A 25,438-nucleotide genomic window follows, 5' to 3' on the forward strand; every position below is an offset into this window, starting at 1 on the left:
TATGGTGGCCTCATAGAATGAGTCTGGTAGTATTCCATCCTTTTCTATGCTCTGAAATACTTTTAGTAGTAGTGGTGTTAACTCTTCTCTGAAAGTTTGGTAAAACACCATCTGGACCAGGGCTTTTTTTGTTGGGAGTTTTTTGATTACCTTTTCAATCTCTTCTTTTGTTATGGGTCTATTTAGTTGTTCTACCTCCATTTGTGTTAGTTTAGGTAGGTAGTGTGTTTCTAGGAATTCATCCATTTCTTCTAGGTTTTCAAATTTGTTTGAGTACAGTTTTTCATAGTAATCTGACATGATTCTTTTAATTTCATTTGGGTCTGTTGTAATATTGCCACTGTAAATTCTTATTCGGTTATTTGCTTTCCTGTCCTGTTTTTCTTTTGTCAGTTTGGTCAGTGGTTTGTCAGTTTTTTTTATTTTTTTCAAAAAACCAACTTTTGGTCTTGTTAATTCTTTCAATTGTTTTTGTTTTCTGTTTCATTTAGTTCAGCTCTAATTTTTATTATTTGTTTTCTTCTGGTGCCTGTGGGTTTCTTTTGTTGCTCTCTTTCTGTTTGTTCAAGTTGTGGGGATAATTCTTTGGTTTTGGCCCTTTCTTCTTTTTAGATGTGTGCAATTATTGATATAAATTGGCCTCTGAGCACCGCTTTTGCTGTGTTCCAAAGGTTCTGATAGGAAGTGTTTTCATTCTCATTAGATTCTCTGAATTTCTTTATTCCATCCTTAATGTATTCTGCAATCCTGTCTTTTTTGAGCAGGGTATTGTTCAGTTTCCAAGTGTTTGATTTCTTTTCCCTGCTTTTCCTATTATTAATTTCCACTTTTATGGCCTTATGGTCAGAGAAGATGCTTTGTAATATTTTAATGTTTTGGATTCTGCTAAGACTTGCTTTATGACCTAATATGTGGTCTATTCTAGAGAATGTTCCATGCATACTAGAAAAGAAAGTATACTTGGTTGCTGTTGGATGGAGTGTTCTGTATATGTCTACGAGGTTAAGTTGGTTGATTGTGGCATTTAGATCTTCCGTGTCTTTATTGAGCTTCTTTGTGGATGCCCTGTCCTTCACTGAAAGTGGTGCGTTGAAGTCTCCTACTAATATTGTGGAGCTGTCTATCTCATTTTTCAATGCTGATAGAGTTTGTTTTATGTATCTTGCAGCTCTGTCATTGGGTGCATAAATATTTAATATGGTTATATCTTCTTGGTGTATTGTCCCTCTAATCATTATATAGCATCCTTCCTTATCCTTTATGGTGGATTTAACTTTAAAGTCTATTTTGTCAGAAATTAATATTGCCACTCCTGCTCTTTTTTGATTGTTGTTTGCTTAATATATTTTTTTCCATCCTTTGAGTTTTAGTTTCTTTGTGTCTCTAAATCTAAAGTGTGTCTCTTGTAGGCAGCATATAGATGGATCTTGTTTTTTATCCATTCTGCCACTCTCTGTCTCTTTATTGGTGCCTTTTTTTTTTTTTTAGTACATTTACATTCAGTGTAATTATGGATAGGTATGAATTTAGCGCTGTCATTTTGATGTTTTTGTTGTGTGTTGACAGTTTCTTTTTCCCACTTGATTTTATGTGCTGAGTAGATTTTCTTTATATATTGTCCTTTCCTCATATTTGTTGTTGTTGATTCTGTTTCTGCTGAGCCTGTATTTTCCCTTGTATTGTATTTTGATGAGTAGGATAGTTTGTCTCCTTTTTGGTTACCTTATTACTTACCCCTATTTTTCTAAATTTGAAACTAGCTTTTATTTCTTTGTATCTCCATATCTTCCTCTCCATATGGAAGGTATATGATTACATTTCTTAGTCCCTCTTTATTATTTTGATGTTATCTTCTTTTATATTACAACATCACTGTTACCCTGTTTTGGGCTTTTTTTTATTATTATCTTCCTTTGTTTTTTTTTTGGATTTCCCTGTCTGGGTTGACTTCTGGTTGCTCTGCCCAGTGTTCTAGTCTTGGGTCGATACCTGATATTGATTTTCTAACTAAAGAACTCCCTTAGTGTTGGTTTGGTTTTTACAAATTCCCTCAACTTGTGTTTATCTGGAAATGTCTTAATTTCACCTACATATTTAAGAGACAGTTTTGCTGGATATATGATTCTTGGCAGGCAATTTTTTTCCTTCAATTTTTTAAATATGTCATCCCATTGCCTTCTTGCCTGCATGGTTTCTGCCGAGTAGTCTGAGCTTATTCTTATTGGCTCTTCTTTGTAGGTGACTTTTTGTTTCTTCCTTGCTGCTGTTACAATTCTCTCTTTATCTTTGGTTTTGGCAAGCCTGATTATAATATGTCTTGGTGACTTTCTTTTAAGATCTACCTTATGTGGAGTTCGATGAGCATCTTGGATAGATATCTTCTCATCTTTCACAATATCAGGGAAGTTTTCTGCCAACAAATCTTCAACAATTTTCTCTGTGTTTTCTGTTATCCCTCCCTGTTCTGGTACTCTAATCACTCATAGGTTATTTCTCTTGATAGAGTCCCACATGATTCTTAAGGGTTCTTCATTTTTTTTTAATTCTTTTATCTGATTTGTCCTCAAATATATTAGTGCCACGTGGTTTATCTTCGAGTTCAGAAATTCTAGCTTCTACTTGCTCAACTCTGCTCCTCTGACTTTCTATTGAGTTGTCTAATTCTGTAATTTTATTGTTAATGTTCTGAATTTCTGATTGCTGTCTGTGGATTTTTCCAGCTCATTAAACTTTTCATTATGTTCCTGAATGATCTTTCTAATTTCTTCAGTTTCTTTATCTGTGTGTTCCTTGGCTTGTTCTTCATATTGCCTTATTTCCTTCCTGATGTCTTGAAGGGTTCTGTATATTAAACTTTTGTATTCTGCCTCTGGTAATTCCAGGAATGTAATCTGAAAGATCCCTGGGTTCTTTGTTTTGACAGCCTGTTGAGGTGATCATGGTCTGTTTCTTTATGTGACTTGGTATTGACTGTTGTCTCTGAGCCATCTATAAGTTATTGTATTAGGTTATGCTTGCTTACTGTGTCATCGCTGTTTGCTTTGTTTTGTTTTGGTATACCCCTATGGGTTGCTTGAGTGAGCTAGCTTGATTATTTTTGCCTTTGGAGCTCTGGTGTCCTGTCTCCAGCTGGCTAGAGCTATTATCAGGTACATCAGTCTAGGAGTCCATTCAGTTTTCTTGTATGAATTCAACTCAGGCTTCCAGGTAGCTGATCATCAAGTGTGTGGTGCAGGCTCTGTCCTACAGTCTCAGAGGAGCAGGGGTGATTGGCATATATAACGGTATCTGATAGCAGCAGGGGGTCACGCTCTGAACGAGGCAGGGGGCTGAGAACCGACCCCCAAGTGTCTCTGAGGAAAACGCATCTCTGTTCCCTAGAGTGTGCTGGTGGGTGGGTTCTACAGATGGACCATGGGCACCCAAAGTTTTTGGTTTTAAGGACTGGGCCGTACCAGTTATCTTTGCATCCCTGTCGCGGTTGGCTGGGTGACCTGAGTGGAGCTACCAGTCCTTAGGTTCCTGATGTGGGTAGGTGAGGACCTTGTTTAATAGGCAAAGCAACGTCAAACATCAAACACCCACCTCTCCACCGCATGGCTGAAACTGTTGGAGTTTGCCAACAAGGACCTATTCTCCTAAAATAGGCCCACACAGTTCCATGCAGAAAGGAAAGGTGCTCAAGGTCCACAGACGTCTTATGCCTGGACAGAAGCCACTTCTGTCCTGAGCTCCCGCATTTAATGGAGCTAGCAAATTATCTTTTCCCCCCAGTTGCAAATTTTTTCGTTCCCCAAGGCCGGAAGGATGTCTCTAAGTGCTCACCAGGATCTATCTCAGGCCCAGGGATTCAGCTGCTGAAGCCAGCTTGGGGGTTGGGGGGCACGGTAAAATATATACAAGTACTTAGCTTTTGCCGAGAGCGCTGTTCTCCTCAGGATTAGGAGGTGTGAGTAGGCTGTGTGGCTGGCTGCTTCTCCCTGAGGAAACTGCGGCTGAACACTAGTACCAGCCTACTGCCGCTGCTGCCGCTGCTCCGGAATGGTGTCTGAGGGCTCCCCGCGATTCAGATTCTGTAACTCCTCTCCACTTCTGAACGGTCTCTCCCCGGCCCCCCGCCCCTCAGTTCGTTGTCTAAGCTTGCCTTTGGTGCTCAGGGCTCCCAGCTTGTCAGAGAAATACTCGTTCCACTTGTTTTTCGGGTCTTTGTTGTAAAGAGGAGTTGCCAGAAGCATCTGTCTATTCCGCCATCTTGGCTCCGCCCCCCTCCTTCCATATTATTTTGATGCTTCCTATATGGGTCATTATGAGTTGGAATCGTCTTGAAAGCAACGGGTTTTAGTATTGTTCAATATGTTGCTCATAGAATCCTTCGGTGTTTCAACTCGAGGCTCCAATTTTTTCTTCATGTTCTTTCAGCTTGGGAAATGCCGAGTGTGTTCTTCCCTTTTGGTTTTCTAACTTGAGGTCTTTGAACATTTCATTATAACACTTTTCTTTGTCTTCTCAAGCCACCTTTTGAAATGTTCTGTTCAGCCCTTTTACTTCATCATTTTTTCCATTCACTTTAGCCACTTTATGTTCAAGAGCAAGTTTCAGAGTCTCTTCTAGCATCCATTTTGGTCTTTTCTTTGTTTCCTCTCTTTGTAATGACCTTTTGCTGTCTTCGTGTGTGACATCCTTGATGTTACCCCACAATTTGTCTGATCTTCCTCAGTTGTATTTTGAGTGCCTTCCAACCTGAGGGACTCATCTCCCAGAACTATATCAGGCAATGTTCTGCTGCTATTCAAAATGTTTTCACTAGCCAGTTTTTCTCAAAGTAGATTGCCAGAGCCTTCTTCATAGTCTTAGTTTTGAAGCTCTGCTGGAATCTGTCCACCATAGGTGACCCTGCTCGTATTTGAAATAGCTTACATAGCTCCCAGCACTACCACAATACACAAGCCACCACAGTACGTACTGTTGATATTCCAGTTTTACAGATGAGAAAAGTGAGGCTTAAGGTGTTAAGCAATTGCCCAAGTTTTGTGACTGTAACTGTTCAATGAGGTACAGTGTGTCAAAATTGGCATACAATAATTGCTCAACACATGTTTGTAGAAGGTATAAGTGTTTAACTCCAGATTCCATGGCAAGGAGTCTCCTGGGAAGCAATTAAAATGTGTGCCTTAAAGCAAATAAATATGCCATGTGCTATTGTAGCACAGGAGATGGCTGTGTAAGTCACTGTGGAAAGAGGAAGAAGTGTTATGAAGGTTTCTCAATGGAGATAACAGACTCTCTGAATCATGATATATGTGTAAGAATGTGTTGGGAAGATTAAATGTTAAGTGAGTCTTTATCAGGACATCTCGTGGTCTCTTAATCAAATAAAATTCCTAGTGGCCTGGAATCTCATCTCCTATACATCCAGATATTTCTGAGTCTGAAAAGTGAACAATGCTTGAGATCAAACTAGAACTTGACAATCCTTAGACATATAAAATGTTTGACTATTAAATAGTATAAAACATTTATTTAATGTTATCATTTCACCAATAATTTTTTTGTTTGTGAAGGTGACTTTAAAAGTCCAGTAAAAACCTCTGCAAGAATTGTTTTCAGCTATGAAAAATTTAAAAAAGACCTCATTGGGGGAAAAAAGCAAGATAAAAATAGTAAGAATTTATTTTCTCTTTTATGTAGGGGAGAAAATTATTTCAGAGCTTGGATATTTCTGAAAGACTAAAATTTTTGCTTACATTGGGTAAGTGTCATAAAATGATGTATTATCATATGATCTTTCAACTATAATTATAAGTTTTACATTGAGGATATGTTTGGAAATAGTGAATACCCCCAAATGTCTTTACTTTCTTCAAGTTTCTAATGATCACTGGTAGGTAAGCGTTAACAGGACAGCCTGCTGAAATATTATAGTAGACCTTTATTTATTCTTTGTGGAATTTTAAGCTAGATGGAAATAATCTTAACTTTATGATCTAGCCAAGTAAAAAACTTGTGAAATCAAATTATAAGAAAATAAAATTTTTCTCTCTAGCAGGCTGTCTCTGTTGTAGGCTGTCTTTCTATTTGATGAAGTATATATGAATAAGGACTCAGGAAAAATAATTATTTTTTTCATAAGAAGCTTGTATCATTTTGCTTGTAAATTAGATCCAAGCACTTATTATTCAATTTAATGAAAATTTGTGTAACCTACTTTAGTGTAAAATAAATTAAGCATGTGTGTTAATAAAGGGGAAAAACACAGATAGAGCACTTATATAAAAGAGGAACAGGTTGGTATCCAGGTTAAGAGGATTTACAAATAAGAATATATATAGAATAGTAATGATAAATATTAAATAATATTCAATTACAAATAAACTGTTACCACATTTAATTTTAAGGATTGATAATATAGCTATTAGGGATTCTTGGAGATTACTATAAAGTGATCTTATGCTTCACATCCCTAGAGAAATTCTCCAGATTATATATAGTAAAAATAAATTAATCTAGTAATCATGAAAAAACCTTTTAAAAAATAAAATACACATAGAAAAAGAGAAACTTTACTTTCCTTGAATCACTGCTTTATCTCACTATGTAAGCTCCTATCTTTCAGAATATCTGATTCAATTAATATTTAGTGTTTGAGGTCTTTATTAAAATACTGTAGTAGAAAGTTAATGAAGTTAAAAGTTTTTAATATTCCAAGTTGCATTATGCCATTAAAAAAAAAATCAATGTTCAGTTCCAAATTAGTCTGATAGATTAGAAAAGAAACATTAATTTATATAGTTTTTCTTTTTACAGACTGCGTAGATGATACTGTGATAGTTCTGGCTGAAGAGCATGGTTGTCTGGACATTATAAAGGTTTGTCAGTCTGTTAAGGAAAATTTTGTATACTTGGGATCCAATAGCAAGCTGTTTTAAAGCTATATTATTTCTGCTTAGGTATTTGCTTTTTCAGAGAGAAACTAATGTAAATATTTATTAAGTTCAAATAAAGGGGCTTTTTTAAAAAATCAAAACTTCCTAGAGTAGAAGAGAATTGTGTAAAATGTATTTTAAAAATGGATTATCTTAAATAATTCCTTTCTCTTTTTATTTATCAGGAACTGCCTGAAAATGTGATAAATCTTTTGAAGAAGTGCCTCACCTTCCACCCTTCTAAAAGGTTGATAATATTAACAGTTTGTAATTACATTGAGATGCTTATCACATATGTAGTAGTTTTTATTATATATATTTTTTATTTATATTGGATTAAATAAAATAATTATGTATGTAGTAGCACATAACTGACATCGGTTTCACAACTATTAGTTGTAATTTTGAGGTTTTAATTTTATGTTAATAACAACAGAAAAAATAAAGTTAAACCATGGTCAGAAAATTGGTACATAACAAAAAGAAGTTACCATATTTTTATGCAATATTACATGCACATTATATGTTTTTTTGCCCACTGCATAACCCCCTCACACATTATTTTCCTAGGCTCACTATAGTGTTATATATGTGGGCACGTTTTGCAAAAAAAAAATAGTAATCGTTTTTTTTTTCCTTGCCTCTAAATAGAAAATCTATTAAATTGTGGAATGTAGATATTCCTAAATAAAAATGATAATACAAGAGAAATGAGAACAATGGTGAGATAAGCTAACAATTATTGATAATATAAAAGGATTTCTTGGAAGTATTATTAATTTACTTTCATCACGATGTCACTGTTGATCATACAGGTGTCCCAAAACTGCTTAGATACGTAATGTTTGCAAGTAGTACATTCAAGTAGACATCTAGACTCCTCTAAGGAGATCTTGATTATTTTCTATATTAATGAGGTATTTAATACATTTAACTCTCCTTAAATGTATGCCATTATTCTAGGAAGTTTTTAATGACTTTCATTTATGCTGTCTATTTTAAATACGTTTCTCAAGGCCAACCGCAGGTGAATTAATGCAGGACAAGGTGTTCAGTGAAGTGTCACCTTTATATACACCCTTTATGAAACCTGCTGGTCTGTTTTCATCTTCTCTGAGATGTGCTGATTTAACTCTACCTGAGGATATCAGTCAGCTGTGTAAAGGTAATGATAAATAGAAAATAGGCAATTATGTGAACATTGTTTTTAAAAGAAGTACCCTTCTACTTTAAGTTTTCAATTTATCAAGAGATAATTCTGAAAGTGCTTAAAATATTACTGAGCTACCATATTAAGCCTTTAAAGTTAAATTACCTTGGAACAAGAACTTTAAATATTAAGTGTAAGGAAATGGCACAAAAAGAAAATAAGTTTATTTATAAAAACCAGAGCCCTATTTTCATGTCAATTCTTGGTGATAAAAATCAGAAGTTCTAATTCCCAATGGAATTTCCATTACAGTTTATTTCTTCATCAACATATATGATATCCCAGGTAATTTATTATAAATGAAGTCTAAAAATCACATCAGTTATGGGAAACCCCATCCATTATGATCTGCATGTTTAAGAAAATAACAATTTTTTGGTATGTAAAGATTACAACTCTCAGAATGTGTGTGTGTGTATGTGTGAGTGTGTGTGTGTTAGTGACACTAGTAAATTACTTATACTGAGAAGTTTTCATAATATAAGTCATGACAAAGAATATTTACTGAGCATTTACTAAAAAATATTTATTGAGCTCCTACTATGAGCCGTACATTGTATCTTCTAGTAGATTTATACTAAATGAGGAGGCTGACAGTCGTTCAATCACTATTCTGGATGGAGGTCAATACTTCTAAAAACACGTTGCCGTTGAGTTGATTCCGACTCATAGTGACCCTATGGGACAGAGTAGAACTGCCCTATAGAGTTTCCAAGTAGTGCCTGGTGGATTCGAACTGCCAACCTTTTGGTTAGCAGCTGTGGCTCTTAACCACTACACCACCAGAGTTTCCTCTTTTAGTGGGTTATTATTTACAGCCAGAAGCTTTCAAATCCTTTTAACAAATGAATCAGAATCTGTTAGTCATGACTTGTTCTTTGACTTCTTTAGGTACTTATGCATGTAAGCATTGGCAAGCTGGTAAAAAATAAATAACTGGCTGTCTAGGAAAATGGAGCCCTTATTTGAGGCATTTGCTCATATCTGTGGTGTAAATATTCCCACTGTGGTTCATTTTAAGCTACCGACAGGAACTGACTGAATGCGGAGTTGAAAAGAGATGTGCACATACCACGATACAGATTTTTACCATACAGATAAAATAGACATAACTTCAGGAGCATAGATAATGGTAAAATGTAGTAGTAAAATAATTGTTAATTGATGAGTTTTTAGTATTTTTACCTTTATTTTAAAATAATAATTTATGTATGTTCATATAATTTAATTTTTAATAATGACTGTCCCTAACAGCTGGCTTGAAAAATTCCTGAAATTTTTACAATGGCCCTTATGGTCAGTGCCACCTCGAGCACTTCACGGCATGTAGGTCATCATTCAATTCAGCCAGGTTACAGGATCAGCTAGAGAGAATATATTTATTTTGATTTTTGACTAAGCCTTCCCTTATTTAGTTATTGAAATTGATATTTGCTTATAGTCATTATTACCTATTAATAAGAGATAAGGTGCTTGAATTTCAAAAGTATAAGTGGATTATAGTCATTCTTAGTCAAAATTCTTAGTCTAGAATTAGTTTATTCAGAATGGCTTCAGTCAAAAGTGGTACTTTTAGAAATGCTTCATGAAACCAAACCAAACCAAACCCGTTGCCATCGAGTCAGTTACAACTCATAGTACCCTGTAAGACAGAGTAGAACCGCCCCATAAAGTTTCCAAGGAGCAGCTGATGGATTTGAACTGTGAACCTTTTGTTTAGTAGCTGAGCTCTTAACCACAATACCACCAGGGCTGCTTAATGAAACCACCAAGTATTTATTGAATTTCTATTTTGTATGCTCGGGGAATACCAAAGAAACTACCCCTGCTCTGAAGACATTTAAAAATGTATTAAATATTTAGTTGACAAGCTAAAAGAATATAAGTAGTTTTGGCTCTGTTGCATATCCCAGGCCAGTCATTTAGTGCTACCTAATTAATGCTCTCATTCATCTAAGCAGAGTATCTGAACTTAAGGCATAACATTTTTGGAAACTCACAATGCTGCTTTACATCAACCTACATAATTCTGTTTGAAATATTTTGAAATTTGTGCTTAAAGAAGTTGCTTTCATCCTTTTCAATAAAATAGTAATTGCTTTGGGTGAGTCTAGCAATGTGTTGCTGCTAGAACTATATGATGTTTTGAGTCAGCCTTAAAGTTAAAAGAAAACATCACCTGTGTCCTTCCTTTTTGACTAATATAGCCAACTGTATCTCAAAAAAAAGTTAAACAATGTGAATAAAGAAAAATTATTTAATTTAAAACTAAATATGTATCTGTATCACTAGAATGTTGTTTTCGTTAGCTGTCTTCTAGTCAGCCACCAACTCATGATGACGCCATGCACAAAAGAACAAAGTGCTGCCCATCCTGCATCATCCCCATGATTGGTTGCTGATCAGACCATTTGTGATCTGTAGGGTTTTCAATGTCTCGTTTTTGGAAGTAGGTTGTCAGGCCTTTTTTCCCAATGTCTACGTCTAAAAGCTCTGCCGAAACTTGTTTTGCGTCTTGGCAGCACACAAGCCTCCAATGACAGGTGGGTGGTAGCTGTGCATGAATCAAACCTGGGTCTCCTGCATGGAAGGAGAATTTTATCACTCTACCACCACTGTGCCTACAACATTATATATCAAATTTTAAAGGGGGGTTGTTTTTATGTGTGGTACATTTTAAGTACATTTTTGTTCATTATATAAACAAAGTATTGTTCATTTCATTTTTTTGAGGAACATATAATTTTATTATTTTCCTGGCTCTTAGCACTTAACAAATATTAACTCATATTATTTTTATCACCCATTTCATAGAATTTAAAACTATGACATTTTAAAAAGGAATCATGTCAAGTCCAAAATCACTTATCTGCAATTTAGAAAAGCAAAAACCTAAAAAATCTAGAGTTGTTTTTGTTTCATTTTCCCTGGACTTTGAACATAAAACCTAGTAACAAGTTATTTGAATTTAATTGACATCAACTGCTGGGATAGTGGTTTTTTTCCCCTATGTTCTAGTATAGTAAATGCATGTTAAACCCAATGGAAAACATATAGTTCCTCTATTTGTGTTAATAGTTTTGCATTTTTACATAAAGAAATATCTTATTCCTCTTTATCTCAAAGTGAATATACATTCACTTTTTTTGTATATATATATCTACATCTCACTTTCTGTGCAGTTTGTAGTATGAATATTCTACGGGGAACCTTGCTATGTTCTTCAGTTTTTCTTTTTCCTATTCTTACCTATTGGTTTTTAATTAAAAACAGCAAGTGTGATAACTATCAATCTTTTTAATTTGCTATTCATAGATATCAACAGTGATTATCTGGCAGAAAGATCTATTGAAGAAGTTTATTACCTTTGGTGTTTGGCTGGAGGTGACTTGGAGAAAGAGCTTATCAACAAGGAAATCATTCGATCCAAACCACCTATCTGTACACTCCCTAAGTAAGGAAAGAAAGTTATCTTGGAAATGAGAGAAGAATCTGATAATAGTATTAAAAAGTAAACTTTGGCATTTTCTTGTGTAGATATTCTAACTAAGTGATTATGGAAGCAATTAGAAGTCAGCTCCATGTGTACTTGGTCAGAATTTCTAATTACAGAGTTCCCTTATAATTTATTATTTTTTAATAAATAGCTTGCTTTTTGCTTAATGTTCTATTTAAACTAAAGTTATTATTATGGAGCATCTTGCAATAATTGTATAACAGGTGAAAAGTGAACAAGTCTGAGAAAAAAAACCAAACCCACTGCTGTCGAGTCGATTCCGACTCATAGCGACCCTACAGGACAGAGTAGAACTACCTCATAGAGTTTCCAGGGAGTGCCTGGTGGATTCGAACTGCTGACCTCTTGGTTAGCAGCCATAGCACTTAACCACTGCGCCACCAGGGTTTACACAAGTCTGATAGGACAGTAATATTTGAGAGACTTAACAAACTAGTGTTCCTAATGTAAACAGTTATTTCCTATTTTTAAATATATTTGTGAATGTAAATGGACTATGTGGCCTCATTGTATGTTGTAGAGTTCACTACTGTGCTAAGTCACTATTGAGAGGAAATTTGCAGAACTACAGAAGAGGATATCATGCTATAAATCAAATTGGAAGTTGAAAAGCTGTACAGTCCCAAGGGCCAAAGTTAATACTATACCATGGCGCTATATATTTATTTTTTGCTGTTTATGTTTATTCATAAAGATATCAACCTGAATTTCTTACGCTTTCATCAATGCTTTAAATTTTAGTTTTAGATTTTAGGACTTAGATTTGATCATTGTAGGCAACTACTGAAATCATCTCATTTTTTTTTTTCTTTGCATGTTAAATTTTTAGGTTAAATATTTGGATATGCTGCCACCTTTTTTCTGCTTAAACTGATTTTTAAATATTAATTTCAGTCATACTGCTCACACATTGAGCTAAACAGAAAATCAGGAAATAAGATGATGAAAATTCCAAGAGGAAATTGTTTGAAAGATATATAGATTCTCAAAAGTAATTCTCTGAAATTTTAAATATATTTCCTGTATTTGTCATTCAGTATCTTTTTCCTGAGAGGTTACCACCCGTTGTTTTCTCTCTCTTCTTCCCTTTATCATTTTCACCCATATAAACTTTCTAAGCAGCACATTTCAATAGAGTCAGTAGAGTAATTTTAGCATTGAACTTCCATGAGCAAAAAATAGTAAATTAGATTTTTTTATTCATAAAACGCTTCAGAGTTATATACTGTATTCATACCAAGTCTAGAGGTACATAGAAATAAGACTTGTTTGGAGAAATCTCAAGCAGCAGTTACATGTTTTATTACCATTCAGTCTGAAAATTATTTTTTCTTTGATTAAGGGATTGATAGCAGAATCAGTTTTATTTTGTAGAAGAAACAAAATAGATTTTGTGTGGCCATTAAAATAATTATTTTTTAATCTCTTTTTAGTTTCCTCTTTGAAGATGGTGAGACCTTTGGGCAAGATCGAGATAGAAGCTCACTTTTAGATGATACTACTGTAACATTGTCATTATGCCAGCTAAGAAATGTAAGAATGGTATTTTGCCAAATTTCGGATCTTTTTTTTTTAATTAAAATTTTGCATATATAGATGAAGCCTTGTATTCGTGAGAGTTTCTTTATTATCTATACCCAGTGGGATTGCTGGAAAATAGTATCTGTATATCTTCAACTTTAGTAGATATTATTTGATTGTTCATCAAAGTGGTTTTTATCAGTTTATCTTTTCACCTTCATGGAATAAGGGTCCTCATTTCTCCCCATACTTGTTAACATTTGGCATTATGAAATTAAAAAAAAAAAAGAAATGGGTATGGAATGGCATTTCACGGTAATGCTAATTTTCAATTTCCTCATTATAGTGCATTTGTGAGCCTTTTCACATTTTTTGGCCATTTGCCTGGCTCTTTTATAAATTGCTAGTTTATGTCTTTTGCCAATTTTTCTATTGAATATTTTCCAGATATTGACCCTTTGTTGGCTTTATATGATGTAAATGTCTTCTAATCTGTGACTTTCCTTTAACTTTTTGATGGTATCTTTAAGTGAATTTAATTTTATCAGTGTTTTCCTTTATAGCCGAACATATCCATGATTTTGCTCATTGTCAATTCATTAACATTAGTCCAAGGTTATAAATACATTTTTCTTTTTTATTATTATTATTTTCTTCTAAAAGATTTAAGGAATTTTTTTTCATATTTAGTTCATTAATTCACCTGAAATTTGTTTTTGAGTAAAATGTGAGGTAGCTATCTGATATCATAGTTCATTCATAAAAAATAATCACTTGTCTCAGCACCATTTATTCAATAGTTTACTCTTTGCTTTTTTTGATATATAATGCCAACTCTTTCATATATGAATGAATATGATCTAGGCAGTCTCTTCTGATCTGTTGAACCTGTTTGTTAACCTTAACCAGTACCACAGTGCCTTGATATATAGTTTCATATGAGGTCTTGGGCATCCTATATAAAATAGCAACTGCACACCTACCCTATCCCTTATACTCTTTATCGTCTTTACCTTTTTTTTTCCCCACCTGTATTGTACTTTTCTTCATCTGACATACTATTTTGTTTTCTTGTTCGTTCGTATTACGTATCTTCTTCCCACTAGAATGCAAGTTCCATGAGGGCTAGAATTATGTCTGTTTCATTCATTGATGCATCCCACAATGCTTGCAACAGTGTCTGATACATGGTAACCCGTACTGTTGCCATCAAGTTGTTTCCAACTCATAGGAACCCTATAGGACTTATAGAACTGCCCCATAGGGTTTCCAAGGCTGTAATCTTTACAGAAGCAGACTGCTACATCTTTCTCCTGTGGAGTGGCTGGTGGGTTTGAACTGCCCACCTTTTGGTTAGTTAGCAGCTGAGAGTTTTAACTACTGTGCCACCAGGGCTCCTTGATATGTAGTAACGGTCTCCATGAATGATAACTAAATCAACGTAGGAAGTTCTCTTTAATACTCCTTCTTTTATCTCAGACCTTACTAGTTTCTGTATTTCTCTTCTTGCTGAAATATATCTTAGAGACTTTATTATACACACACACTACTAAACTGGATAAACTGCTGTTTGTTTGGAACTGTATGTTTTTTACTTAATTCTGAAAGACTGTTTCATTAGCTTAGCATTTAGAAATTCTAGGTTGCCAGTTATATTCTCTCAGCAGTTTGGTGGTATTATTTCATTGTTTTATGGGTTCTGTTGTTATGGAGAAGCCAGCTTAATTCTAATTGTTGTTTTTTAAATATTTTAATTTCAATTCCTTTTAAGAGCTTCTCTTTGTGTTTTATGTTCTGTATTTTAACTGCAATGAATCAAAGTTTTTTTTATGCTTTTATGCTCTCTTTTTTATGCTTCTAGAGATGTATCTTCATTCAATTATTTGTGTTTGCTACAAATTCTGAGAAATTTTTGTACAGGAATTCCAATTAGATGTTTGTTAGAAATCCTCACTCTCTCCTCTGTCTCTTAATCACTATTTTGTAATTTTTATTTCTCTGTGCTACCTTCTGTGTAATTCCTTTATATCTATCTTCTAGTTTGCTAACCTCTCTTCACAGGTGTGTACATTAGTTTTTTTACCCTTCTGTTGAGTTTTCAATTTTAATAATAAAATTTTTATGTCTAGAAGTTGTATTTGATTTTTTTAAAAAATCTTCCTTACCATTTGTTAAAATATTTTTCTGCTACCAAAACTTTTTCTTAAATGTATTAAGCATGCTTATTTTGGGTTCTATATCCAAAAGTACGACGGCACTGGGTTTTGTTTTGTTCTGTTTTTAATCCAAAAGTTATAGAACCCAAAAAAAGAATTTTGGGTTCTTAAACTTTTGGATATAGAACCAAAAAAATCTCTGGAAATTTTCTTTTTTTTATTTTGGTAAAAATATGCACAACAAAACACTTGCCAGTTCAACAGTTTCTACATGTATAATTCAGTGATGTTGATTACATTCTTCTTGTGCAATCATTATCGCTATTCTTTTCCAAATTATTCTACCACCACTAACATAAACTCAGTGACCCCTAAGCAAAACCTCCCTCTTTTCCTTTCTCTCCCACTCCTGGTCAAAAAATTAGCCACCAATAATCTTTGGTTTCTATATATTTGCTTATTTCATGTAGGCAAGGTCATACAGTATTTGTCCTTTTGCAGCTGACTTATTTTACTCAGCATAATATTTTTCAAGGTTCATCCATGTTGTGGTATATATCAGGACTTCATTTTTCTTTATGGCTGAGTAGTAGTCTATTGTATGTATGTACCACATTTTGTTTATTCATCGATCTGTCGTTAAACATTTTGGCTATTGTGAAATTGCTGCAATGAGTATTGGTATACAGATTTCTATGTGTGTTCCTGCTTTCATTTCTTGTGGGTATATACCTACAATTGGAAGAGTTGGGTCATAGGGTAGTTCTGTGTTCAACTTTTTGCGGAACCACTAAATTGCCTTCCACAGCAGCTGTGCCATTTTACATACCCACCAGCAGTAGATGAGGGTTCCGTTTTCTCCATGACCCTGTGACACCTGTTGTTTTCCCCTTGTTTGTTTTTTGATCATTGTTATTCCAATAAGGGTGAGGTGATATCTCATTATGGTTTTGATTTGTATCTTCCTAAGGCGGGAATGGCTAATGACATTGAGCATCTTTTCATGTGTTTGTTGGCTGTTTGAATGTCCTCTTTGGAGAAATGTCTGTTCAAATCCTTTGCCCATTTTTCGATTGCGTGGTTTGTATTTTTGTCGTAGAGGTTTTTTTTTTATATATGTATTTTAGATATTTTACTCTTATCTGATATATAGCTCCCAAACATTTTCTCCCAATCCATAGGTTGTCTTTTCCCTTTTTTGATATTTCTGGACTCTCAATTCTATTCCATTAATATGGATGTATATCCCATTGATACAGATATCTATACTATTGATATAAAAAAAAAATTGATATAGATACCTATAAAACAGTACCAGACTGTTTTAATTATTATAGTTTTATAATATGTTTTAAAATCAGGAAGTGTGAGTCCTCCTACTTTATTCTTTTTCTTGAAGATTGCTTTAGCTAGTTAGGGTCACTTGTCCCTTCATATAAATTTGAGAATTGGCTTTTCCATTTCAGCAAAGAAGGCTATTGGAACTTAGATGACGATTGCACTGAATTTATAGATTGCTTTGGGTAGTATTGACATCTTTGCTTTGTTAAGCCTTCCAATCCATAAACATGAAGTGTCCTTCCAATTATTTAGGTCTTCTTCAATTTCTTCTATTAATCTTTAATAGTTTTCTGTATACAAGTCTTTTACCCTCCTGGTAAAATTTTTTCCTGTGTACTTAATTTTTTTTGGATGCTATTTTAAATGCTAATGTTTCCTTAATTCCCTTTTCTATTTGCTCTTTACTATATATAGGAAACCTGACTGATTTTTGTGTGTTAACCTTGTATCCTGCCTCTTTGCTGAATTTATTTCTTACAGTAGCTTTCTTGTGTAATCTTTGGGTTTTCTATGGATAGGATCATGTTGTCTGTGAAAAGGAATAGTTTTACTTTTCTGTTCCCCATTTGGATACCTGTTATTTTTTTTCTAGCCTAAGTGCTTTGAATGGGACTTCCAGTATAATGCTGAGTAGCAATGGTGAGAGTAGACAGCCATGTCTTATGGCTGATCTTAATGAGAAAGCCCTGCCTTTCTCCATTCAGCATGGTGTTAGCTGAGGGTTTTTCATAAGTACTCTTTATTATATTGAGTAATTTCCCTTCTGTTGCTCTCTTGTTGAGTGTTTTTATCATGAAAGGGTGTTGAATTTTATCTAATGTCTTTTCTGCATTGAGATGATTTTTTTTTTTTTTTACCTTGGTTCCATTAATGTAGTGTAATATGTCGATTGATTTTCTAATGTGGAACCACCCTTGCATTTGTGGAACAAAACCCGTTTGATCATGGTGTGTAATGTTTAAAGTGTTTTTAGATTTAGTTTGCTGGTATTTTTTTTTTTTTTGAGGATTTTTATATTTATATTTGTAAGGGATATTGGTCTATAGTTTTCTTTTTTTGTGGTATCTTTGTCTTTGGCAATCAGTCTTGTTTGTTATTTTCCCTGTTTCTTGTTCATGGTGACTTGTTTCCTTTTGTGTTTTGTAGTTTTAGTTTATTTCTCTTAATTTCATATATTTATAACTGAGAATTTTTTCAGGACTGGATTTAGGGTAAAAAAAATAAAAACATTCTGCCAAGTGCCTGGTTCCAGTAACTGCGGTGACAATGCAAATAGTGTAAATTCAGGCCCCAAACCCATGTTAGGTCTAGCCAGTGACCACAGGTTTCTCAGACAGGCTTTTTATTTTAACAATTCATAAAGAAGGCTAAAATAGGTAATTTCTCTTGTTGTCAACCTCTGGGCTAGGGCACCCCCTTTCCCTGCCCCAGTTGTTTCTTTATCTGGTCTTAGCAGGGTCTTCTCCAGTCTGGTTGCTTGTTATATACAGGCCCAAGACTTTGTCTCACTATGCTATAAAACTTCAGGGTACAGGCATTAGTATATTTTAGTGCTAGCTCATCTCCTTTCTCAGTAGGCCCAGATTTGTTTCTGATATCACTGAATTTACCTTAATTTTTTTGGCTTAACCAGTCATTTAATATTTTATGTATTATATATTAGGAGGTTATTAGAACCTCTTGTTTGCTATAATGCCTGGAACCGAAAATTAAAATATGTAATTATTACTACTCGATACAATGAATTTATATTCTCTTTGAAAAGATTATGTACAGTAGACAAAATAAATAGCAGTACAAGGCAGAAAACAATAAACTGCATCTGAAATATATGGTTTCAACTGATTTGGTTTTACTCTTTATTTTAATTTAAATGAAATCCAAGTTCCTAAGCTGGGTTTCAATTTTACTGCCTTAATTCCCTCACATCAAATTTTGAAATGTAAATACTTTTTTCCTATCATTATTTAGAAAAAATGTTATTATTTTCCTTTTTTAAATAATATGTTGTTGTTGTGTGCCATCAAGTTGGTTTCAACTCATAGCAACACTATAGGAAGAGTAGAACTGCCTGTTAGAGATCCTAGGCAGCTCACCAGGTCTTTTCTCCCACATAGCAGCTGGTGAGTTTGAATTGCCAACGTTTTGTCTAGGAGCTGGGTGCTTAACCTGTTGCCGTCAAATTGATTTGACTCATAGTGACCCTATAGGACGGAGTAGAACTGCCTCAGGGTTTCCAAGGGGCACCTGGTAGATTCGAGCTGCCAACTTTTTGGTTAGTAGCAGTAGCTCTTAACCGCTACACCACCAAGGTTTCCATGGCTCTTTAAATAATATAGGAGCCAAATAATAATTTTACCTTATAATTTTCTAAGTATTTTTACCCTATGCTTAACCTTAATATTCTAAATTTTTAATTGGAAAAAAAACAGAAAAGATACTTGTAATTATGACATTCAGGACAGTAAAACCTAAATTCTTAAAAAAAAAAAAAAATGCATGTATTAATAATTCGGTAAAATTTGGAAAAACCTTGTTTCCCTACTAAAAATTTTAGTTTATGAAATAAATACACAAAGGTTTAAAGGTAAAGTAGAATAAGTGCATAGCATAGCACTTCAACTTTTAGAAAAAAAATCAGGTGTAAACCCAGTGTTTGCCAAATTCTCAGTGTTAGGTAAAAGATTTTTCTTTGGCTTCTAAAATTCTGGGAACAACTCACACGGGTGAGTGCAGAGTGACTCTAATCAAGAGAGAATCAGTGCAGGCTACACATAGCACGTGAACCTCTGTCAGCCCCCAGAAAAGCAGATGCTCTGCCTTCAAGTTGGAAGTTGAACTAAAGAGCAGAGCACCGCAGGCCGATGGCATTAATTTTAATCACCCTGCTCAGGATGTGTCTATCATTTTATTCTACTGCCTGCCCTCTTAAGTTTTAGAAGAATACCTACAAATCTGGCTGTAGTCAACGTTATTATTGGGAGCAACAGTCATTATGACTTTGTGAGGAAAATAATTAACAGAGCTGAATTTTGTTAGTAGACTTGTCAACTATTTAAATCATAAATATTCAAACTATGTATGTGAGAAATTCTTCTGAATTCTTTTTAACTACCACCTTACTTTTGTCTTAGTTTGTATTAATGTCAAAGCAAATGTAAGTCTAACTTGGATTTTAAATTAAGGCATATGTATAAAAGTACCTTTTTACTTATATTTTCCTTTGTATAACTTAAATATATTTTATTCATTTATTTAATTTTATAATGTTAGTAATTCTGAACTCTGGAAAAATATCGTAATAGGTCTCTAACATTTATCGGAGATACTGGAGGGGGGAAAAACAAAAAGCAAAGCTATACTTTACAGCTGAACCTTATTCAGTAGAGGCATGGTACACTTCCCCACTTAAGACAGATAATTTAGGTTCTATTTTATACTGTTCTCAGTACCTTTGTAAATTCATAATTTCCACATTATTTTGCCTTTGAGGTACAGTTTAGTGTTGCTGCTTCAGATACTCAGGCATAAATATTTTCTCTTTAAATTCACAGAGATTAAAAGATGTTGGTGGGGAAGCATTTTACCCATTACTTGAAGATGAGTGAGTATACATAGTTTCGTAGTTTCCTTTTACACTTATACTGCTTTTCAGTTTATATTAGATTGATAAGAAATCTGTACATATTCTTTGAAGAGTGTTTCCTAAGTAGAACATAAAAACCTAATTTTAGATACTGTTCTGGTTTTGTTAAAATTTTATACTTTATGTCAACTCTTCTGCTTTTGCTTCTCTTTTACAGCCAGTCTAATTTACCTCATTCAAACAGCAATAATGAATTGTCTGCAGCTGCCACTCTCCCTTTAATCATTCGAGAGAGGGACACAGAGTACCAGCTGAACAGAATTATTCTCTTTGACAGGCTGCTAAAGGTAGAGATTCTACAAAAGCATTACCAAAGGCCATGTACAATCCTTTTTTTTTATTTCATCATTAATTCTTAGGGGATCTTGATATCATGAGAGCACTGTTTCTAATGACCTGTTTTTCTTGATTAACCTTAATTGTAAAAATGATATGTGCTAATATAAATAAAATTTAAAAATAAAAATAAGGTGTGGGAATATATTTACAAGATGGTGATAGAGAAGGAATATTTAAAAATCAATAAGACAAAATACCAATAGGACATAATAGAAATAAAATTGGTCAGCAAATCAGTTAAAAATGTCATCTTCACTAGGAATGGAAAAAAAAAAGAAATTGGATTTTTTTGCATGCCAATAAGAAATGTGCACAAATGTAAAATGAGATTGAAATTCTCATTCTGCTGGAATAAGCGTAAATTGATTGAAACAATCTGTATAGCAATTTAAAAGTACATATTAAGAGCCTTAACAACACCCATACCCTTTGTCTTAGTAATGGTCTCCTAGAAATCTCTTCTAAAGGAGTTATTCAAAGCGTGGACAAATTTATATACCAAAAACCAAACCAAACCCAGAGCTGTTGAGTCGATTCCGACTCATAGAGATGCTATAGGACAGAGTAGAACTGCCCCATAGAGTTTCCAAGGAGCGCCTGGTGGATTTGAACTGCCGACCCTGTGGTTAGCAACCGTAGCACTTAACCACTACACCACCAGGGTTTCCATATTATATACAAGGATATATTATTGTTGTTGTTAGGTGCTGTTGAGTTGATTTTGACTCAGCAATCCCATGTGACAGGGCACAGCTACCCCACAGGGTTTCCTAGGCTGTTATCATTATGGGAGCAGACCACCAAGTCTTTCTCCCATGGAGCCACTGGGTGAGTTCAAACTGCCAGCCTTTCCATTAGTAGCCAAATGCTTTACCATTGTGCCACCAGGGATCACAATCCTCCATATGACTTACTCATAATTCCCCCAGAGCACAAAATAGAAGGGAATGATGGAAAAGAAATAGAATCAGCTCCTATCTTTAATTGTAGTATTTTTAGGAAACCATTCCACTACTTATTTATAGGTATTAATAACACAGACACAGTAATTTCAAATACTTAGAAATTTATTACAGGTGACCATCAACTTTATGTGTGTTCAGAACTGTCTAGCCTAAAAGATGACACTTGATAATTTGAGGTACTTTTTCATTTATTTTCTTCATACTTTTTTTTTTTTATATTTATATAGGCTTATCCATATAAAAAAAATCAAATCTGGAAAGAAGCAAGAGTTGACATTCCTCCTCTTATGAGAGGTTTAACCTGGGCTGCTCTTCTAGGAGTTGAGGTAAGAAAGAAAATTGTAGGTGAGTCAGCTGATTGAAGCAGATCATTAGTGCTAAGACAGTATGAAGATGAATAAAGAAAATTGTAGGTAAGTCAGCTGATTGACGCAGATCATTAGTGCTAAGACAGTATGAAGATGAATAGTGCTTTCCTGATGCTTAGTTTTCAAGATGTTAAAAAAAAAACTATGTACTAAAATACGAACACTAATAATATTTACAATTTTAAGCAAAAGCTATGGAAGAATAGAGTAAGGTAGGATGGGATGGATGGGAAGAGATGGAATGGAATGGAATAGAATAGAGTAGAAAAATATCATTGAAAATTTGTTAGATTTATGCTGTTTAATATCTCCTTAATGGCACTCAGAAAAATATTTTGATTATTTTAAAATCAGAAAATATTTTAAGAATATATATCAGTTACAATTATATAGTCCTGCTTATAAAGTATGCTCATTTAGGAATATGAGTGCCTATTTATAAGTGGTTCTAAATCTGGAAGAACTTCAATTTCTGTCCTGTCAAAATCACTAACATAATTTTCTAAAATATTTTTAATGCTTTTTAACTCTTTGTTGGAGGAATTTCCTTTCTTCATTTCTGATTCCCTTGATGAGAGTCTACAAAGATCTTTGAGTTTGGTTGTTTACAAGAATGCCTATTGTTGTAGAACCACATAGTGCTAAAATTCAAGAGGACTTCTGAGGTCAGGTTGTCCAGATCTCTAATAGATGTCCCAGAGAAGGTGATAGAGCTATTTAATGTCAGAATTTATACTTCAAATCCCTGGCTCTTTCTGTACCATGACAGTAAAATAAACTAAGGGTAATAAGAATTATTTCATGATTGGTCCAATAGAACATGACCAAAATTTGCAGTGGTTTAAAGTGATATATCCCTCCTGTAACACTGTAACTGAAAAATGTAAATGACCACTTCAGTCCCTTAATGATTCTGTATCTGCCTGTTATTCCGTTTCTTAATTTATCCCTGGGCTTCTCTTTCCTGGTGCTGAAGTACCATCTGTTTAAAGAGTTGCATTTTATTTTCGCTTTTATTACAAACTTTAATAGGAAAATTTCTTCTGGGATGACACTCCTCTCAAAAAATAAAAACAATGTTTTTATTTCTTTATGACAGTTACTATGTATGAGATAACAATGAATAGAGAACCACAAGGCTGTGTTGTGTTGTGGAGTGGGAGGCTGACTAAACATACGCATAAGCTAACTGACTTATTGCAACACACTTGCCTTCTGGTGTATATAGGTCAAATGTCTACCTCAGCTGAATGGCAAATTGTCACCTATCACAGACCTTCATTACAGATAGTCAAAGATGTAGAGAATTTCTGTAAAAGAATCTTGAGTTTGAATGTGCTTATCTGTAATTGGGTAGATTTTCAAATATACATGTGTATAAGAATTAAAAATTTTTTTTAATAACTTATTAAGAATTCTGATGAATTAATATACCTTCTGTTATTTTTTGCAGGGGGCTATTCATGCCAAGTATGATGCAATTGATAAAGACACTCCAATTCCTACAGATAGACAAGTAAGATTTAGATTTTCTTAAGCAATCTAAGATAATTCTGCCAAATTTTTTAAATTATAGAAATACATGAGATTTTCTTCATTTAATTTGAATATTCAGCAGTTGTCATATACATGTGGTGATAGGGTGAGAATAGCTCTTATGCTTATAAATTAGTGAGTTAGGACTGTTCCTTAAAGAAGTTTAGACCAAGTAACATTTTTTAATAATTATAATTCTTCATATGAAGAATTTGCCCTATATTTAGACTAGTTGTAAAGGAAGATATTATTTAAAACTATATTAATACATACCTTTTTTTAAAGACTAGAATGGTCTGTTTGTCCTGTTTAAGTATATGTAAGACTTCTCTGGTGTTTTCAGAGAATTAATATAAACTTCAAAAACTGTAGGCACCAGGCTTATGAAGGTGATCTGTTCTGAGATTCCTATTATAATGTCTCCTTTTTTTCCTTATCTTGAGCTTTTTAAGAGATCACTCTGTTGTAGTTTCACCATATTATTTTGGTACTTTACAGATTGAAGTAGACATTCCTCGTTGTCATCAATATGATGAACTGTTATCGTCACCAGAAGGTCATGCAAAATTCAGGCGTGTATTGAAAGCCTGGGTAGTATCCCATCCTGATCTTGTGTATTGGCAAGGTAACTTTTTTTTTTCCCCTGCTTATTAAGACTCCTGTAATTAAGAAAATGTTGCATGACTGTCGATTTTAAAAATTAAAATATCAAACATCTTTGGCTTTGAGAAAAAGTCAGCACTAAAAAAAAAGCTATGATTAATTTTTTTTAATAGGGGTTTATATGAGAACTTTTTTAAAAAAATACTTTGAATATCTAGCAGATGGATGTAATTTAAATGCATGTTATTTAAAATGGGGCATCTTACCATCACATTGATTAGGAAAGTGTAAAGACTGGTGCTGTTGTAATCTTTGTAGATAATTTTTTCAACACTTAAGGATATAATAAAATAATTTTATGCATAAATAATTTTTGATTATTTGAGATTCTTGACATTTAATGATTTACCAATCTATGCTTATCATGATTATTAGAAGTTTAGAGAATAGGATATCATCCAAAACTGTTCATTTTATTATCTCTTTTTTTATTTATTAGTATCTTTTAATGCTCATATCTTTGAAATTTGCTTTTGCCATTATAATTTTTGTGGTTACTAATAAATTCATGAATGAGAAACTTATTCTATCCAGCCCTATTTTTAAGTATGTTGTTCTGAATAGTAGTTCTTATATTTAAGTTCTCTGTTGATTTCTTACTGGCTGTACTTAAAATGAAGTTATTATTTTTACTAAATCTGTCCATTTTAGAAGAGTTCTATATCTTCCTAATAATTATATGTACTTTCTCTCAATATAACGACATACGAGCAGGATTATTATTAATAAAAGAAATAAGCCATATATTTGTATTTCACTTCATAACTTTTTGAAGTTTTTTTTTTTTTCATAATCCCAAAGAAACGTATAGGGCAAATCTGCATCCCCTAAATATGAAAACTTGCTTGGAGATGTTAAAATGATTGCCAAGACCACACAGTTAGGGTCAGAGATGAAACAACTGTATCGCAGGCCTTCTGACATTTTTATATTTCTCTATTATTATGCTCCTCTCTTCACTCAGCAATATTGATAATAATAAGAGTTAATATGTATTGGGCAGTTATTAAGTGCCAAACACAATCACTTGCTGATCAGAGTAACTCATAAGGCAATACACTTCTGGGTGGATAATACTTACAGTGCTCAGTCTACATAGAGGTAATACAGAGACCTGAGTAAGGTATATATCTACAATTCTACTGAAATATATTCATTGAACACCTTTCTCCCTATCCCCCACCACCAGGTCTTGACTCACTTTGTGCTCCATTCCTATATTTAAATTTTAATAATGAAGGTAAGCCTCTTTT

The 25,438-nt window shown here is 33.7% G+C and overlaps 1 protein-coding gene across 1 annotated transcript in view; it reads left to right on the forward strand.

Moving 5' to 3' along the window:
* Nucleotides 1-25,438, forward strand: part of TBCK (TBC1 domain containing kinase) — a 272,075-nt gene that overhangs the window by 68,631 nt on the left and 178,006 nt on the right. Inside the window, exons 7-18 of the mRNA XM_049885573.1 lie at nt 5,689-5,749; nt 6,805-6,866; nt 7,109-7,170; nt 7,940-8,088; nt 11,449-11,587; nt 13,084-13,183; nt 20,223-20,272; nt 20,472-20,601; nt 21,846-21,944; nt 23,440-23,502; nt 24,021-24,147; nt 25,375-25,425. Coding sequence (XP_049741530.1) covers nt 5,689-5,749; nt 6,805-6,866; nt 7,109-7,170; nt 7,940-8,088; nt 11,449-11,587; nt 13,084-13,183; nt 20,223-20,272; nt 20,472-20,601; nt 21,846-21,944; nt 23,440-23,502; nt 24,021-24,147; nt 25,375-25,425 — 1,093 coding nt within the window. The remainder of the gene's footprint in view (nt 1-5,688; nt 5,750-6,804; nt 6,867-7,108; nt 7,171-7,939; nt 8,089-11,448; nt 11,588-13,083; nt 13,184-20,222; nt 20,273-20,471; nt 20,602-21,845; nt 21,945-23,439; nt 23,503-24,020; nt 24,148-25,374; nt 25,426-25,438) is intronic.

Source organism: Elephas maximus, chromosome 5 (assembly GCF_024166365.1).
Source record: "Elephas maximus indicus isolate mEleMax1 chromosome 5, mEleMax1 primary haplotype, whole genome shotgun sequence".
Lineage (NCBI taxonomy): Eukaryota > Metazoa > Chordata > Mammalia > Proboscidea > Elephantidae > Elephas > Elephas maximus.